Genomic DNA, 18493 nt, shown 5'->3' with positions numbered 1-18493 from the left:
CGTCCATAGGAGTGGCGAGATGTTTGGTGTCTTCACAAACAAAAACATACACACAGTTTGATACAGAAGATTCGTTGGAACATTATGAGTACGTGATTAGAATGCTTGCATGGCAATGCAAGTAGTGGTGATTGTACATACATCAAGACAACAATGGTTAGGGAGAAACAGACGGAAATATTGTATGGTTGAAATTACATTCCTTTAGAGAAAGAAAACGAGATGCTCTTGTTGTCTTGTCCACTCCGATGGACGACGAATACACAAACAAACACGTGTTTGGAAGAGACGGCATCAGGCTCTTACAAGATTTTCAGCAGAGTTAGCGTGGACTTAAGGAAAAAGTTTTTCAAAAATTCTCCATAAATCGAAATACTGTGCTAGAGACTTCTCGTTTGTTGCAAAATGAAGGTAAATGATTGAATATTACTAGAATGTAAGAGTTTTAGCTTACAATTGCATTTTTCGACCATTTCGGTTGAGTCAAAGTTGACCGAAGGTTGAAATTTTGGCACTTATTGTGATTTATATGAAAATATGTCAAAATTGATAAAAGCTACAACTATGAGTTATTTTTTGTTGTATTCTACATGAAATTGTACACATTTTCTTACATAAAACTTTATGTAACAGCTAATACAAAACAGTGCAAAAATTACGACAAAGTGACTAAAGAATTTCTTAGATTTTCAGCAGAGTTAGGGCGGACATAAGGAAAAAGTTTTTTTCAAAAATTCACCATAAATCGAAATATTGTGCTAGAGACTTCTCGTTTGTTGAAAAATGAAGGTAAATGATTTAATATTACTAGAATGTAAGAGTTTTAGCTTACAATTGCATTTTTCGACCATTTAGGTCGAGTCAAAGTTGACCGAAGGTTGAAATTTTGGCACTTACTGTGATTTATATGAAAATATGTCAAAATTGATAAAAACTACAACCATGAGTTATTTTTTGTTGTATTCAACATGAAATTGTGCACATTTTCATATATAAAACTTTATGTAAAGGCTAATATAAAACGGTGCAAAAATTTTCAGCAGAGTTAGCTGATGCTTTCTTTTGGGATAAGAAAGAAATTCGTGCATGCGCAGCTGGGTCACGCTTGTAAACAAAACAACAGCATGATCTGTGAACTCCCAGCATCCCTCAAGGTGCGCGATTTAAAATTTTTCGCAAATCAGGCCTATAAGTATTTTTCCGCGAATATTTAAAACAACTTTTTGTAGTCGACGTATTTTACGTCCACTTGGCACCCGACAGGCAACTTTTGTCGACGTAAAATATGTCCAGTCGGCATTAAAGGGATAACAAACAAGCGAGGCCATGACTTGGAAACGTCCTCATTCTTGGCAAGGAAACCAAGAGAGAGAAAGGATATTGCATTCCCCTGCAAAAAACCTACTCTCTTGTTGAAGGCTTGCAGCTTGCTAACACATTTGGGGGTAGCCAACACCACAAGAAAGAGAGTCTTCTTTGTGAGGTTCTTAAAAGAGGTTGAGTGGAGAGGTTCAAAAGTTGGGTCAGAGTGTCACTTCAGAACATCTAAATTCCAGGAGACAAATCCAGGCTTTTCTAATTTGGAAGTTTCAAAGGATCTAATGAGGTCACTCAGATCTTGGTTAGAGGACAGATCCAGGCCTCTATGCTTAAAAACTGAAGAAAGCACTGACCTATACCTCCTGATAGTGGAAGGAGACAACTTCTTGTCAGTCCTCAGGAAAAGAAAAATGTCAGCTGCACCATCTTCTGAAAACTGCCCACTTGGATTGGTTAAGCTTGCTTGAAGAAGACTGTCTGTACCTAGCAATAGCTTCTGCAGCTGCCTCGAAAATCCTTTCGCTCTGACGAACAATCCTTGATGGAACCTGAAGAAGTGGGGCTGTCTGAGCAGCAACTATTTTGTAGAAAGAGTCATGGGAAGTCCACTAACTGTCACAGGTGATCCAGAAACCATTCCTTCCTGGGCCAGAATGGAACGATCAGGGTCATTAAGACTTTCTGGCAAGAGAAGAACTTGTTGATCACCTCCCTGATCAACTCAAAAGGTAGAAATGCATAGATGTCCAAGCCCGTCCAGTCCAATAGCATGGCATCCATCGCCCATGCAAGGTCTGGGACTGGGGAGCAACAGAGAGGCAGACAATGATTTCTTGACTTCGCGAAGAGGTCCACAGCTGGTTTGCCCCAAAGCTTCCAGAGATCGTCCCATAAGAGGGAGTCCTGGGTCCACTTCGTCAGCAGGACTTGATTGCAACGGCTCAATTAGTCTGCAAGGACGTTCATTTTCCCCTGAACGAAGTGAGTGATAATCTTCACCTGGTTCTGCTCTGCCCAGAGAAGGAGGTTTTTTGCCGTCTTGTAGAGAGTGAAGGGGTGGGTGCCCCCTTGTCTGCAGACATATGGCAGAGCTGTGGTGTTGTCCGTGTAAACTGCTGCTACTTTACCGGAACGAGTGGAGAGAAGGCCTGGAGACCCAGGTGAATGGCCTTCAATTTCTTTACACTAAAGTGGAAAGCTCCCTGATCTACTGATAACATCCCTGAGATCTTCTGCTTCCCTAAAAGGGATCCCCAACCTAGATCTGAGGCATCGGAGTAGAATTCTAGGTCGGGGTGCAGGGGTAGAAGAGACTTCTCTTCTCGAAGCCTTTCTACAGACAACTACCATTGAAGGTTCACTTTGATCTCTGAAGAGATGGGGAATACGAAGGAGTCCGGCTGGGGTTTCCCGCTCCAGCACGCTTTCAGATAAAACTGAAGAGGCCTCATGTGAAGTCTGTCCAACTTCACAAATGGTTCTACTGAGGCCAAGGTTCCAAGCAGACTCATCCACTTAACTGTTGAGCAAGTCCTGAAGGATAGGAGCTCCCAGACAGTCTGGAGACAGGAGTCAATCTTTTGGGAGAGAGAAAAACCCAAAAAGTCAGAGAGTCCAGAATCATCCCTAAATAGGGAACCTTCTGGGTCGGAACTATTTGCGACTTTCAGAGGTTGATTAGCATGCCCAACTCTTGTGTCAGGCAAAGTCTTGCTTAAGTCCTCCGAGCACTTCTCCTCCAAAGAGGAGCGGAGCAGCCAGATGTCAAGGAGATGAAGCCATTTCCCAAGAGGAGCAAGGATCCAAGTGAACACTTGTGGGGCTGTGGACAAGCAGAAGCACAAGGCTCAAAACTGGAGAACTTTGCCCAGAGAGACAAACCGCAGGAACTTTCCGGAATCTGGATGTATCGGGACATGGAAATAGGCATTCTGCATGTCCAGAGTGACCATCCAGTTGCCCTGATAGAGAGAAGACTGAGTGATTGGTCTCCATATGAAACGAGTTTTCAACATGAAACGATACAGGACGCTAACATCCAGAACTGGTCTCCAGCCCCCCGATGACTTGGGGACCACGAAGAGACGGTTGTATAATCCCTCCGAGTCGTGATCCAAAACCCCCTCTACTGCACCTAAGTGAATAAGGGACTCAACTCCCTGAGAAAGGGAAGAAAACTTCTCAGAGTGAGCCGAGTACACTGTCAAGCTGATCGGTGACTTGGATAAGGGAGGCTTCTCTTGGAAAGGGATGGAATATCCTTCCCTCAACGATTGGACTACCCAAGGTTCTATTCCTCCCAAAAAAGGTGCAGCCTGGCTTCTACCAGGGCATGAAGAACATGTTCTCATTTTTTGGTGGCTGGTTTGAACGAAGATTCTTGACTGATCTAGACGGGGGCCGCAGATTGGCCCAAGGTCTAGGATGAGGTCTAGACCTTCCTCCTCAAAAGGGCTGAGGTTGCAGAGGAGAGAAGGACTTTGATGCTGCTGAAGGAGCTTCTTTCGGTCGCTCAGAAGACTGCGCCAGAAGATCAGTAGTGGATTTCTTTTGCAAGTCAGACAAAATTTCATTTACGGTGTGTTGGGGGGAAATATGGGATCTGTCCAGTGGAGAGAACAAGAGGGCAGCTTTCTATGTTGTGGTAACACTTTAGTGGTGAAGGAGCACCACACCTCGCTCTTCTTCAAGATTCCCATCAAAAACAGGGAAGCAAGCTTGAATGAATGATCTCTGACTCCCTTGTCTGCGCAAGACAATACCCTCAACCAGTCAGAAGAGAAATCTTCAGCCAGAACTGGACAAGCTTCAATCGGGCCAACTGAGGAAGCTAAAAATTTTTGAGACCTTGAAAAGATTCCTGACAAGATGATCAAGCTCAGGCAAAGAAAAGGAAACCTTGGCTGCGGTGAACACTGAACGATGTAGCATCAACCAACCCAAAGAAGTCCCCCTGGGAGGAGGCAGAAACTCCCAAAGAGGAAGCTTCTCTGGTGGCATAAAAGCAATACTTCTTGAGAAGTTTCGAAGGAGGGAAAGCAAGGTAGCTTTACCTTGCTCCCTCTACTTCCTGAAGGACTTTTTCCGAGGAAGAGGAAAGCACTAAATTAGGAAGGCACACATCAGTAGTCCATTTTCTCATAAGGAAGGTCAAGGCTGGGGAATCAGGAGCGGCAGGCTCGAAAAAATCTGGAAAATTAGCCAGAAAAAACATTAGCAATGACAAATAAGCTGAAGTAGGAGCGGCATCCTATTCAGGTTCTTTCTCGTCAGAAGAGACGGGATAAAGACACGTCCTTACCCTTGGAAACGAGTCTTCTTCAAAAAGCCTATGAGCTCCTTAAGTTGACGCTTAATCGGGAGCTAAAGAAGAGTCTTCCTGAGCCGATTAAGTCCCATCTGGACAAACCAGAGATAGGAAAAGGAAGGCGATCCTTAGTGTTCTACTGCTGGCGCAGAGCGCCCAGAGTTTGGCGCCGAACGCTCCACAGCTGGCACCGTGCGCCCAGAAGCTGGTGCCAAGTGGTCAGGTGCGGAAGTCTGAAGCAGCGAGGTGGCGCTTCTGTGGAAGGAGAGGGGCGCTCAGAGATGAGAGTGCGCTTAGCAGTGGGTAACATGTGCTTACTCGAAGCATCTTGTCGCTTGGAAACCAAAATAGGACGCTCATGACACGAGAGACTCCAGACTATCCCACGAAGGTTGAAGACAATGAGCAGAAGTGGCAGCAGGAGGAACAGCAAAACTGCAGGTGGGCTGAGGACTAACACTGGCCACCTTGTGCCTCTTGACAGGAGGTGGGGAAGCTGTCCGCATTGATGGAGTACCTTTTCAAAGACCAAGAAGTAGCAGGGCGGTGCCACTGACGCTTTCTGTCAGAAGAGGAGCCATCTAAATCCAACGAAATGCAATTTGCACCAAAAGAGACGCCTTTACAGTGGTGCTCTGTCGAAGCCTGGGAATGCGCAACAGGCTCCTCAACACTCACAACACAGTCACTTTGCATAGCACTGACACTTGGAACACTGGAAGGTGCTTTCATCACAAAATCTCTGACAGAGGTGCCTGACTCCATAACAGTGTTAGCCAAAAATTCAAGCTTCTTATCAAACTTCGCTTCGAAACTGGCCAGTGTCGGGACTGGAAGCACAGGAACCTGGCAAAGGAGTATGGTGTAAAGGAGTAGGAGGGCTAAGGATGGGAGACATAACACGAATCATAGAAGAAACAGAGCTATCTACCACATTAGGTAAAGAAGGTGCCTCTAGACTAGCTGTACTTTCAGCTCTAAGGGCCACCTTCATTTTCCTATCTCTGTCTAGTTTGTCCAGATGAGACTTCAAAGCTTCCCATTTATTATCCTCCCAATCCTGACATTCTGGACAAGTAAGTTCTTTACTACAATCCTGCCCTTTGACACATTTAGTGTGAGAATCATAAGTCACTTTCATTAGTATAGTTTTACAACCCTCAATCCAATAACGAATGCTTGAAGATCTGAAGTCTAACATACTGAACTATCTTTAGATACAAAATTAACTACAGCTAACAATATTACTAAGTTTGAAAGCCACCACACAAAAGTGAATACTTTACCAAAAATCCATGACAAAATTCCAAAAAGATGAAGCAGTGACTGCACAAAACCACCGATGTTATTCGGGAGCCGGCAGAAAACGAATTGAAGCGCTCTGCTGACTCGTACCTATCAGTCCTGAATGTGGGCGGGGCCTTTTCACCTACACAAACATTGGTAGCACCACCGTGAAAATTTGAATTTTGTTAGACTGCCGTGTAGAATAGCTATGTAATTACTTGGTAAGTCACTTACATAAAGTTGCAAATCTATTTAGAAGCTACTTGGCTAAAGATATCATAATAATGAAATCAAAATAATTAGCTGTACAGAAGCTGTGCCAATGTATACTTTAAAAATATGTAAATTAAAAACTACTAACATTGTGAGTCTTAAGTAATGAAAACTAAAAAATGTAAAGCCACTTGTTCTTACCTTTAACAACATAACATTAACAATGGCTAGTAGTGGACAAGGTCCATTGTTATTCTGAGTAATGATTGGGACTTCTATATCCTGCCACTTAATTTTCTTAATTTTGTGTACAACACTAGAAGGATCAACTGGTTGAATTTCAGGACTGGACTTCTCACGCTTTTCTTCCTCTGGAGCTGATGGGGAAGTTTGTAAAGGTAAAGCTGGAGTGTTCAGGGTTTCTTCTACCTCTGGGAGAATTCCCATGGATGGAAGAACTGACTCTTCTTGGGCAGAGCCAGTAAAAGCACCACTACACTCACTTTTCTCATGATCAGTTTCTTTCTTGTCATTTAATTTTCCTACCCTATCAGACAATCTCTCTACCACACTACTGTCCTGATGATGATCTGATCTTTCTGTGAGAAGGTCTGGAAGTCCTGCTACATGTCTATGACTTAATTGGTCATTAACCGTAGGAACTATGGTTAGATTTTCAAGCACTTTATGGTTATTATCCTTCTGTGACAGAGAGGAAACACTTGGGTTTTGTAAAGGCACCGAAGAACACTGTCTTCCATTATCAAGTGTACTGCCTGATACAGAAGACTGGGAAACATTACTACACAAGTCCTGTGGCTGATCACTTCTGGCAGATGCATCAGTGTCTGTGGCTGACACAGCGCTGTTTACATCTGATAGATGTTCTGAATTTTCCTTCCCTGATTCACTTCCATCGCATAATGGCTTATCTGCAACATCAAGAAAATTCCATTACTACCAAGTAAGTACAGTAACACAAATAAGACAACTCAAAATACCAGCATCATTTAGCTTTTAGCATCAACAATAAGGCTGTTAACGCAAAGAAATGTTTTCTACTTCTGAATTCATTAAACCACACATGACTTTACACTGCCTCCCTCATTTTTTCTGTACAGTATAAGGCACTCCATCCTCACTGAGTGCACTAAGCTAACCAATTTTTCCCCCATCCACAAACCCCAATGGCAGGTTTGAATTGCAAAAAAAATAATTATTCTTTTATCACAATTTTTTAACCCATATCCTATCAGTTTAAATACAAAGGATGCCCACTCAGAAGAATGAATGAATATGACATTTTTATAATAAAATAAAGTTTTATATAAGTAACTTACCAAAGTAATTACACTCCTATTAGTTCCTACTTTTCGTGGCAACTTAAGTTTTAAAAATTTCGTGGTAGCGCTCATATTGTTTTGGTGTAGGTAACAGACCCCGTCCACTCTCAGGGAAGAATAGGTACATCCGGTTCAGGTATTCAATTCGTTCCTGCCGCCCGTCAACTGAACATCAGTCACTGAGTAGCTTTTGTTTTCAATTGTTTTCACCGGTTGTTTGCAGACATCGGCGAATTTGGTCAAGTGCACTGTAGTTTTTGGTAGCACTAATCAGCTTTTTTCCCTTAATTGTGACTGGATATGACAGACTCAAGTGCTCATGGTATTAGGTATTGCCACCAGGGCTGCAAGACGAGACTGACATCTGCTAAGTATGACATTTCTCCTGACATTAACTGTGACGAGTGTAAGGAGTGGAATCAGAGGAAAAAAAAGACTTTAAATTCTCATTTAGTGAGATTTCAAAGAGACAGAGAGAGAAAGGCGGCTGCTAAAGCCGAGGTCAGGTAGCAGCATTCTCCAGAGGTGCTTGTCCTTTTGACTCCTGTGAAAGCTTTTTCCCCTATTACAAGTCCTCTACCTCTACCTGTCCTCTATCTCTACCTGTAACTCCTTTACCTGGTTCGCTACCTTCCGAGCCCCGTGCCTTAGCCAGCCTTGAAGCCCGAGTAGATAAGAAGTTTAGCATTATGGTGGATACCATAACCTAACTGGGAGCTTCTGTTAAGATCTTGATGAATCAATTGAGTGCAAAAAGTCTTAGTGCAAGTGTCGTGTCAGTGGAGGAAGTGGCTACTCGTCCTGCAGACGCTCCTAGACCTAGGTCCCTGTCAAACTCCCTTAAACCTAAGGGGAAGCAAACCAAACGTCCAAGGGCGGTCAGTGGGGTGTGCCCACAGGTAGTTGCCCCCCGTCGAGCCTGTTGCCAGTCCCAGGTATTGACAAACAGCCACTGGCAAGGCGTCTTATGGATCTCCTAAACTTGGTCCCTGTCAGACTCCCCTAAACCTGGGAGGAGGCATACCGTCGGTCAATGGGAATCCGTAGGGGTTTTTGCCTCCAGATAGTTACTCCTCAGTCGATCCTGCTGTCTGCAGGTTTCAATGGACAGCCATTGAAAAGGCTTCTGAGTATATATACACGCCCCATCGGCGAGGGACCCCTATTCCAACATGGGCAGGAGGTGCAGACATACCGTTGTAAAAGTCAGCTGCTCCCGAGAGCAATCTTCTGCTTACGTGTAAGTGTTCCAGAGATCTAGGACAGATTTTTGAACCTTCTTGGAGCTTCTGGGATCAGAAAGTTGTTCCGATGTCTCCCGAGTTGCTTGTACCGCAACTCTCATTTAAGAAGAGTGCCGATTGGCCAGTATCAGCTGAGCACCCGGTGGGGGTGTTCAGCATCAGCCGAACACCAAGTGAGGGGAGGAAGTATCACTGTACAGCTGATCACACTTCTGGAGCCAGGCGTTCAGCTGGCGTCAAGCGGCCAGTTGATGATACTGCTGTATGTTTTGAACGTTCGATAGCAGTCGAACATCTAGTGACGTATGTTGATGCAGTGGATTACAAGCGCCCAAGTAGAGGTGAGTGTGCTTTCAGAGCCGAGTGCTCCAACCACTGTTTGGCACCAGCTCGTCTGGCACCAGGTGGTTGGCTGGAGTCAAGCAGCCTGTGGGTGGTACTATAGTATGTTTCAACTGTTCAGTAGCACTCAAAAACGCCCAGTGACATACACTGGTGCAGTGGATTATGAGCAACCATCGTTTGGTGCTGATCATCCTACATGGTTTGCCCTGCTAAACGACCTCTTACCAGGAAGCATTCTGTGCTGGATCACACTTTAACCAAGTGTTCTCAAGACTTTGATGGTTCATCGGTTTTGGCGACTTCTGTGACGTCTCGCCAGACTCAGCCGGACTCGGTTGCCACACTCACCGCCTCGTTTGGTGCCACACCCTTACAAGCATTTAACATCTCATACCACTACTGCTGATCGTCCAACGCAGCCAGTTTCAAACTAGCGTCAGCGTACCGGTGGCGCAAGACTCCTCTTTGGAACCGATTCATCATTGTCTCGATAGCATCTTGAGCCTTTTAAAAAAGCCTTCCACTACAGTGCAAGAACAAAAGGACTTAGCCTCTTCTTCGATCTTGTCCTTCGGCCAAAATAGGCTTTTCGTCAACAGAGTTGGATCATTTAGTGAAAGACTTATTTAAAGTCTTTGAAATATTCAGCTTCCTTGATTGGACAGTGGGAGCTTTGACAAAGAAGACTGAAGATTGCATAGCTCTACTGGACAATTTTACTGCAGACTGGCTAGGAATTTTATCCTATGTGGACAAGGTGGTTTGTGATGGATCACAAGAATTGGCTGCTCTCTTTGCCTTAGGCATATTGAAGAAGAGGGAGCTGGGGTATTCGTTTGTCACTAAAGGAGTCACTCCTCCTCAGAAATCGTCTCTGCTCTTCGCCCCACTGGACCAAGATAGTCTGCTTCCCAGGGCTACTTAGGAGCGTGTAGCTTCAGAGCTTCACAAGAAGGCTACCCAGGACTTGCTAACGCAGTCCACTAAATGCCCAAAGCAGCCAATTTGGACACCTGCGGCACCTGCTAGTGTAAGGGTGGCCTCTCCTTTGTAACAGCGGCCTTTTTGTGGCAGCAAAGCAGGGTATCAGTCCCAACCACATGCCAAACCCCATGCGGTGTGCACGGTCATCAAGTCATCTACCAGACCCTCTTCTAGCAAGTGAGGATCCAGTCCTCCGTGTGCCAGTGGGAGCAAGACTTCTCCAATTTTGGAAGAAATGGGAAGTCAAGAGTGCAGAACCATGAGTAATAAAAGTTTTGAGAGGGGTAGTCAATCCCATTCAATGCAAAACCCCCACTGGTGTCAGTGCCCATCAACTTGACACCCTACTCCGTAGGCTCACAGAGGTTTTTGGCCCTCCCAAGGGAGGTTACCTCTCTGCTCAAAAAAAAGGAGGCCATAGAGGTTGTGAAAGAGTGAACTCGAAGGGGTTTTACAACTGCCTCTTCATCGCACCCAAGTCATCAAGAGGATGGAGACCTGTCCTGGACTTAGGCTGAATTTTTTCGTAAAGACCACGAAATTCAGGATGGAAACCAGTCAGTTAGTGCTATCCTCCATTCATATGGGGATTAGATGGTTACGACAGACATGGAGGACGCATACTTTCATGTTCCAGTCCACCCGGAATCCAGAGAGTACTTGACATTCGTGTTCCAGGGCAGGATTTACCAGTTTCGAGCACTCTGTTTCGGTATTTCAACAGCCCCACAGGTCTTCACCAGGGTTCTCACCCCAGTAGCAAAGCAGCTACATTTGATGGGCATCAATATATGCCTGTATCTCGATGACTGGCTCCTATGCTCCCCATCAACAAACTGTTGCACGGAGGACTTACAGAAGACTCTCCCTTTTCCAGGATCTGGTCCTTCTGATCAACTCTTCCAAGTCACAAACAGTCCCGACTCAGTCTATCTTCTATTTAGGGATGATGATCGACTCTCAGAGTTTTCGGGCTTTTCCATCACAGAGAAGAATTCTTTCCTGCCTGCAGACGATTCAGAAATTTCTCGTTCTTTCTTCCTGCTCAGCCAAAGAGTGGATGAGCCTCTCGGGCACTCTTTCATCCATATAGAAGTTTGTGCCGTTAGGAAGACTGTACTCAAGACCCCTGCAGTTCCTCCTAAAGGCCAGCTAGCACAGGAAGACATCTCCAGTCTCATTTGTCTTCCCCATTACTCCAAAAATCAAGGAGGACCTTTGGTGGTGGCTGGGAGAAGAGAGATTGCTGGTAGGGAAGTTTTTATTCCCTCGGAACCTAAGCCTAACCTTGTTCTCAGACATTTCAGCCTGAGATGGGGAGCTCATTTACAGGACTTGGAAGTTGCAAGGATGTGGTCGCAAGAGGAAAGACTGCCCCACATCAATGTAAAGGAGCTGAAAGCGATACACCTGGCTCGTCAGCATTTTGCTTTGGTGACACACAACAAAATAATTGCAGTCCACTCGGACAACATGACGGTGCTGGTCTACATAAGGAACCAAAGAGGCATACACTCTTTCTCTCTTTGCCAAGAGGCCAGAGATCTCATTTGGGTCCAGAACAGCCGTACTCGGATCATCACCCAATTCATTCAGGGCAAGATAAATGTTCTTGCATATGTCAAAGAATCATCGTCTTCCCCTGTATTGCTCGCCAGTTCCAGACCCTCTGGCTTGGGCAACAGATGCAAGGCCCCAGGACTGGTCCGACCTGGACATATATGCCTTCCCGTCATTCAGTATGGTGAGGGAAGTCATCAAGTTTCATTCTCACAGCAACTTACCGATGACACTAGTGACCCCGTTTTGGCCGCAGAGAGAATGGTTCCTGGACCTTCTAAGCCTCTTAATGGACTTCCTAAGACTTCTTCCACAGCATCGAAGTCTTCTCAAACAACCTCATTTCCTCCAATATCATCAAGGTTTGTCCACTCTCACTCTGACAGGCTTCAGACTGTCAGAAAGCTTGTCAGAGCGAATGGATTTTCAAAGGTAGCTGCGAAGACTATTGCCTACTGTAGACAATAATCTTCATCCAACATCTACCAGGCTAAGTGGTCAGTTTCTTCATGACTTGTGTCGAAGACACGGTATCTCGTCTTCTGAGACCACTTTAGCTCAAACAGACGATTTCTTAATCTTCCCGAAGCCTTCTCGGGGACTAGCGACTTCGACTATTAAAGGCTATAGATCCATGCTCAATTCTGTCTTTAGGCACAGAAGTTTGGATTTTGCAACAAGTCAGGATCTTAGTGACTTGATTTTTTTATATTTCAAGAGAACACAGACAGTCTTTTATTTCTTGGAACCTAATGTTGTGGACTCAAGTTGGTTCTCAAGAATTTGCCTCCCTGAAGCCTCTTCATACATCTTCCAAAGAGAGACTTAACAAATATGTGTGGACTCTTTTTCAAGTTGCTCTAGTGACAGCCAAAAGTTAGTGGATTACAGGCCTTGGACAAGCAGTTTTAGCTTTTATGCATTTTATCTTTCTCAAGTTTACCAGATAGGATTTCTTGGAGCCAAGAAAAAACCCCAGCAATACATAAAACATCTGCTCTAACAAGAACCTTACAGATATATGGGACCTACAGACCATGAGAGAATTCTCTCTGGTCAGAGACTCCTCAAAATGTTACCTGGGAGAGGACCAAGAGCATCAGAGACCACTCTTATAACCTCTGGTGTCTTGCTTCCTTTAAAGAACCTATCTCATTGAGGGTAAACATCCAAGAATGCAATATCCCTCTTTCTTAGAGATGTGATCTTTGAACCTCAGATTGGGGATATCAGAAAAAGGCCCTACCTTTACTGAAATTATAGACTTTGTTGAGGCAGTCATCACTTCATTCTTTGTTTAAATCCAATCTGTCACTGTCAGACTATTCTTCAATTTATGTACTAGACAAAAAGAAAATTTTTGCTGCTCTTCCTATTTGCCTGATTGGCCTGTGCCAAAATTATTGGTTCTGTCAGTAAACATTAAGACTGATTATCCATGGAACCTTTGGTATAAATATCAGGATAGGAGCATGAATTACATTATGGGAGTCTGGACAAGCATTTCCCTTTTACCCTCCATGAGAGTCTTGACATTTGTTTGGCTCTTTTACATAATCTTGACATTCCCTTTATTCATAAAGAACCTTTCTTGACTATGAGCCTCTAATGAATACCCCCATTAAAATAATGGCTTATGGCAACCATGGACAAACATGAATTGGAAAGATAGATAAGATAGTCTTTGTTTCCATTCTCAAGCTTTGTTGGTCCAGAGAATCTTTTGTCAAATGTGGATTTCTGACAGGTCTTGCATTGTCTAAGTTATGGACCAAACAGGATGCACCTCCAGATTCAAAGCAACCTTTAGGTAAAATAATGTTTGTAAAAATAATTCCATTACTGTAGTGTTTTGAGTAACAAAGCCCTTCAAATATAAACAATTCCTATTGCAAAGTATGTTTTGGGAATGAGACAACAGTAATTACACAGCACACTGGTTCATATGGAATGATTACAACACATCCCTTCAATAAATAAAATAAGAACTAAATATAATCGTCAGACTTCACAATTATTTAAATTCTGAGTAATTTTGCTTTTTCTTAGAAGTCATGAATGAATGAATTAAATGCCAACAATAACAGAATCTATAGTTAGTATATTACTATGAAAAATAAAAAACAAAATACCAATAACATGAAATTTTATTCAACAAATACCCTAAAAACCAAAATGCAATGTAATTAGCTCAGTTCAGTACAGGTCAGTGCCCGCAGTTAATACAACGCCTCCAACCGTAAAGCAATGAGTACTACTGCATATTAAATATATTTGCAGTAAAAAATTTCCATTTTCTGTTCGGGGTTAAACGCAGTATTATCAATGTTGGTTAGTAAAATATAACAATCCAAAAAAGCAGAATTAATTGCAAAAATTTGGAAACTTTTTGATGAAAAACTCAATTTAAAAATCTAACATCTCATCCCCTTTTCATTATGCACCCAAAGCATTAAACATGAGTTTTCTTATGGATTTTTGAGCTTTTCATATATATTTCGGTTATAGACCACAGGACATTAACATGAAAGTAGTACACATAAATAACTAGTATAAACCAAGAAGTGGACTGTTCAGCTATATAAATCTTTATTTGACATTCTTATCTAACAATTACTCAATCTATTAGTTTAACTAGTCATGTATACAAACTTCACATTGACAAGAAGCATGTTGCACAATGTTTTGGGCCTCAGGCCTGACTCATTCAGGTCCAAAAGTGATCCATTTACTCAAAAAAGCTCAATGTTAACTTTCAGCCCCCATTTTGTTTGCATGAGGTTGAGGAGGGATGTACAATTCTGCTCAACAATACCTTTCTAAGTAACATCTCAAACAGACCATTATAAAAATGTCATTTTTATATAAGTGATCATCATCTCAATTACATTCTCCGACTCCACACAGGTTCGAGGAGTGCGGATCATGGACAAAACTAATCCAAAACATTAAGAATAACAAAATGACTTTGAACTGCAGTTTGCTAACACTGAGACAATGCTTTGTTGTCACCGTCCCTGGTTAGTACTGCTAAAAGACTCTGTAAAACACTCATATAAATCAAATAAATGATAAGACTTAACTGTTAGTCATTGTAAAATTAACACCCACAACCAAGCTCTGTGGGTCATCTCATCTATATTTTTCAAAAGAAACAGATGGCTTACCATACAAAGCAAAATGACAAAAGAAACTGCCTGGGCATGACCAGAATAAAAGGGCAACAGTCACCTACAACACTATAAAAACTGGATTAAAGAAAACACCCAGAGTAAAACAATAAAAAAATTGTTCCAGGTAATATATATTTCTACTCTCAACAACAACTCAACACCAAAAACAGGCTTTAATTGTATTTGTAGAGCAATATTTTATCTAATAAACTTGCCATTATATGCCAAATTGCAAAACAAATTGATTACCATCCCACCATTTAAACAATCTGATCAAAAACTGCTTTCCCCTCTAACAACCAGGTAGTGCAAATCATCAAATGGAAACGTTTTGATATAAACATGATGAAATAATGGAAGATAACTAAAAATTAGCATATGTCTTTAAGATTTGTATTTTTGTTATATATTCAAACCCCAAGCTTTTTATTTAAGATCAGGTATTCCTCTTGAATCTGAAAATAGTTGAGATAAGGCTTTGTAAAAAAATGGTGTTTTAGAGAGCTTGGCAAGATGGGTTTCTCAAACACCAGATCATTGCTAGATAAACCAGTACTTTTCTTCTTTAGTCTGGGGGATGATGTAAAGCTGCAAAACCCTCACAGTGGAATTTCGAAATCTGCTATCTTCTTATGGCCCAGGGTCCTCCCACTCTATCAGGACTGAGGTAAACTCAAACGGAAACATCAAAATGTGCCTTTGAGCCAAAACCAACTTTCTTATCCACTGCTTCGAGTTCGCTTACTCGCCTCGCTGTAGCCAGTGCTACAAGAAAGAGTCTTTTCTGAGTGAGGGACTTAAAGGAGGCAGAACAAAGAGGTTCAAAAGAGGAGCTCACGAGCCACTTTAAAACTATATCCAAATTCCAAGGGACTGAAGAGCAATTGTCTGTCTTGGAGGTCTCAAAAGACTTGACATGATCAGTGATATCTTGGTTCGTAGACAGGTTAAGGCCTCTGTGCATAGTCCTATTTCCCTTAATTGTAGAGGGTGACAATCTCCTAACAGTCTTGAGAAAGAGCAAGAAGTCCACAATATGGGCTACAGAGGTTTCTGAAGAAGAGACATGATTCTGTGCACACCATCCTCTGAACACTGTCCACTTGGACCGGTAGAGCTTGCTAGAAGAAGCTCTTCTACATCTAGCAATAGCTTCTGCAGCCTCACGTGAAAATCCTTTTGCTCTGACGAGGCTCCTGACAGTCTGAAGCCTGTCAGGGCCAGAGCAGACAACCCTTGATGGGCCCTGTGAAAATGTGGCTGTTTGAGCAGCAACTGTTCTTGTGGAAGAAGTCTCAGAAAATCCATGAGAAGTCTCAGCAGGTCCAGAAACCACTCTTCCTCGGCCAGAAGGGAGCGACTAGTGTCATCGAGATGTTCCGATGAGAACTGAACTTGTTTAACACCTCCCAAATCATCCCGAAGGGGGGGGGAAAGGCGTAGACGTCTACAGTAAGCCTGTCCAGTCTAACAGCACTGCATCCGTCATCCAAGCTAAAGGGTCCAGGACTAGCGAGCAAAAGAGAAGAAGTTGATTGTTCTTTGAAGTAGCAAAGAGATCTATGGAGGGCTTGCCCTAAAGCCTCCACAGATCACTGCAGACTCTGGAATGCAAGGTCCACTCTGTCAGGAGAACATGGTGACTGCAGCTTAACTGGTCCACCAGATCATTCATCTTCCCTGCTTCCCTTGATTCTGCTCCGCCCATTGAAGGAGGTCTTTGGCTGCCTCGTAGAGAGTGAAAGAGTGGGTGGCCCCTTGCTTGCAAACATAGGACAAAGCTGTGGTGTTGTCTGAGTAAATCGCAACTATTTTCCCCAAAACGAGTGGAGAAAAAGCTTGAAGGCCCAGATGAATGGCTTTCAACTCGACATTTATATGTAGCGATTTCTCAGCTGCGGTCCACGTCTCTGATACCTTCCAACTCCCTAACAGGGATCCCCACCCTATGTCTGAGGCGTCAGAGTAGAATTCTAGGCTGGGGTTCAGAAGAGATAGAGTGAGTCCTTCCTGAAGTCTCTCCTCGGATAACCACCATCGGAGATTCTCCTTGATCTCTGACATTACTGGGAAGACTACGGAGTCTGACTGAGTCTTCCTGCACCAATTAGCCTTCAGGAAGAATTACAGGGGCCTCATGTGAATCCTGCCCAACCTCACAATAGATTCCACTGAGGCCAGAGTTCTGAGAAGGCTCATCCACCGGAGAGCAGAACAAGTCGAACGACTGAGAAAATCCCGTACAGTCTGGAGACACGACTTGACCCTCTTGGGGGAAAGAAAAGCCCGAAAAACTCAAGAGTTCAGGTCATCCCCAAATAAAGAATCCTCTGAGACGGAGTCATTTGGGACTTCTGAACATTTATCAAGATGCCTAATTCCTTCATTAGGCAAAGGGTCTTTTGTAAGTCCTTCGTGCATTGCTTCTCTGATGGACAGCGGAGTTGTCCCGAGATGAAGCCACTTAACGAGGGGAGCTAGGATTCAGTTAAAGACCTGTGGGGCTGTGGACAAGCCAAAGCAAAGCATCTGAAACTGGAGAACCCAGCCCCGAAAGACGAACCCCAGGAACTTCCCCGAGTCCGAGTGGATGAGGACATGAAAATACGCATCCTGCATGTCCAGGGTGACCATCCAGTTGTCTTGATGGAGAAAGAACATGACAGACCAGTTCGTCTCCATGTGGAGCTTGGTCTTCGCCACAAACAAGTTTAGAACGCTGACATCCAAAACTGGTCTCCAATCCCCGGAAGCATTGGGGGGACAACAAAAAGCCTTTTGTAAAGCCCGTCCAATGAAAGGTCTACAACTTCCTCCACCGCTCCTTTGCGAAGGAGAGAATCCACCTCTTGAGCGAGGACCAAAAACTTCTCAGACCCTGCCGAGTAAGCCGTCAAGGTGATCGGCAACTTTGAAAGTGGAGGAGGCCGATTGAAAGGAATGAAGTATCCCAACTTCAGAACCTGAACTACCCAAGGTTCTGCACCCCTGCGACTCCATTCCTCCCAAAAAAGGTGCAACCTGGCACCTACCGGAGCACAAAGGACATGGGGCTCATTTACTGGTGACCAGTTTGGCCAAAGACTTCTTAAACGACTTCGCTGGAGGACAAAGGTTTGAGTGAGGTCTGGACTGGGTTCTAGCTCTTCCTCCACGAAAAGACTGAGGCTGCAAAGTAGAAAAAGGCTTAGATACGGTTACAGGAGTTACCTTGCGGTGCTTCGACGATTGGGCCAGAAGATCAGTAGTCGATATCTTCTGCAGATCAGAAAGAACTTCTTTAACAGTGTCCTGAGGAAAAAGGTAAGACTTGTCAAGTGGAGCAAATAAGAGAGCTGACTTCTGGATAGAGGTCACTCCTTTGGAAGTAAAGGAGCACCATAGCCGTCGCTTCTTCAATGAGTCCATTGCATACAGCAATGCAAGTTCAGCCGAACTGTCCCTCACTGCCTTGTCTGCGCAAGACAGAACATTAAGCCAGTCCGAAGCAAAGTCTTCTGCAAGGGCTGGGCAGTCTTCAATCTTCCGTGCCGAAGCCCCCACTGTCCATTCCAGAGAACTAAAAATTTCCAAAACCTTGAAAATATTGCTAACAACATGATTCAGTTCGGGAGATAAGAAGAAGACTTTCGTCGAGGCGAAAGCAGTATGACGCAATGCATCAACCAAGCCGAAGAAGTCCCCATGGGAGGAGGCAGAAACTCCCAAGGAAGGCAC

The 18493-nt window shown here is 43.7% G+C and overlaps 1 protein-coding gene across 4 annotated transcripts in view; it reads right to left on the bottom strand.

The window, feature by feature from the left end:
- The window catches only part of LOC136832782 (ubiquitin carboxyl-terminal hydrolase MINDY-1-like), a 127975-nt gene that overhangs the window by 101407 nt on the left and 8075 nt on the right, over window positions 1–18493 (bottom strand). For all 4 annotated transcript variants that reach the window (XM_067094339.1, XM_067094332.1, XM_067094356.1 and 1 more), the window contains exon 2: window positions 6329–7059. In XM_067094339.1, coding sequence (XP_066950440.1) covers window positions 6329–7059 — 731 coding nt within the window. The remainder of the gene's footprint in view (window positions 1–6328; window positions 7060–18493) is intronic.

The sequence above is a fragment of the Macrobrachium rosenbergii genome, chromosome 4 (assembly GCF_040412425.1).
Source record: "Macrobrachium rosenbergii isolate ZJJX-2024 chromosome 4, ASM4041242v1, whole genome shotgun sequence".
In the NCBI taxonomy this organism is placed as follows: Eukaryota; Metazoa; Arthropoda; class Malacostraca; order Decapoda; family Palaemonidae; genus Macrobrachium; species Macrobrachium rosenbergii.
The sequence above is the reverse complement of the archived record's forward strand: the minus strand, read 5'-3'. Positions and strand labels throughout refer to the sequence as shown.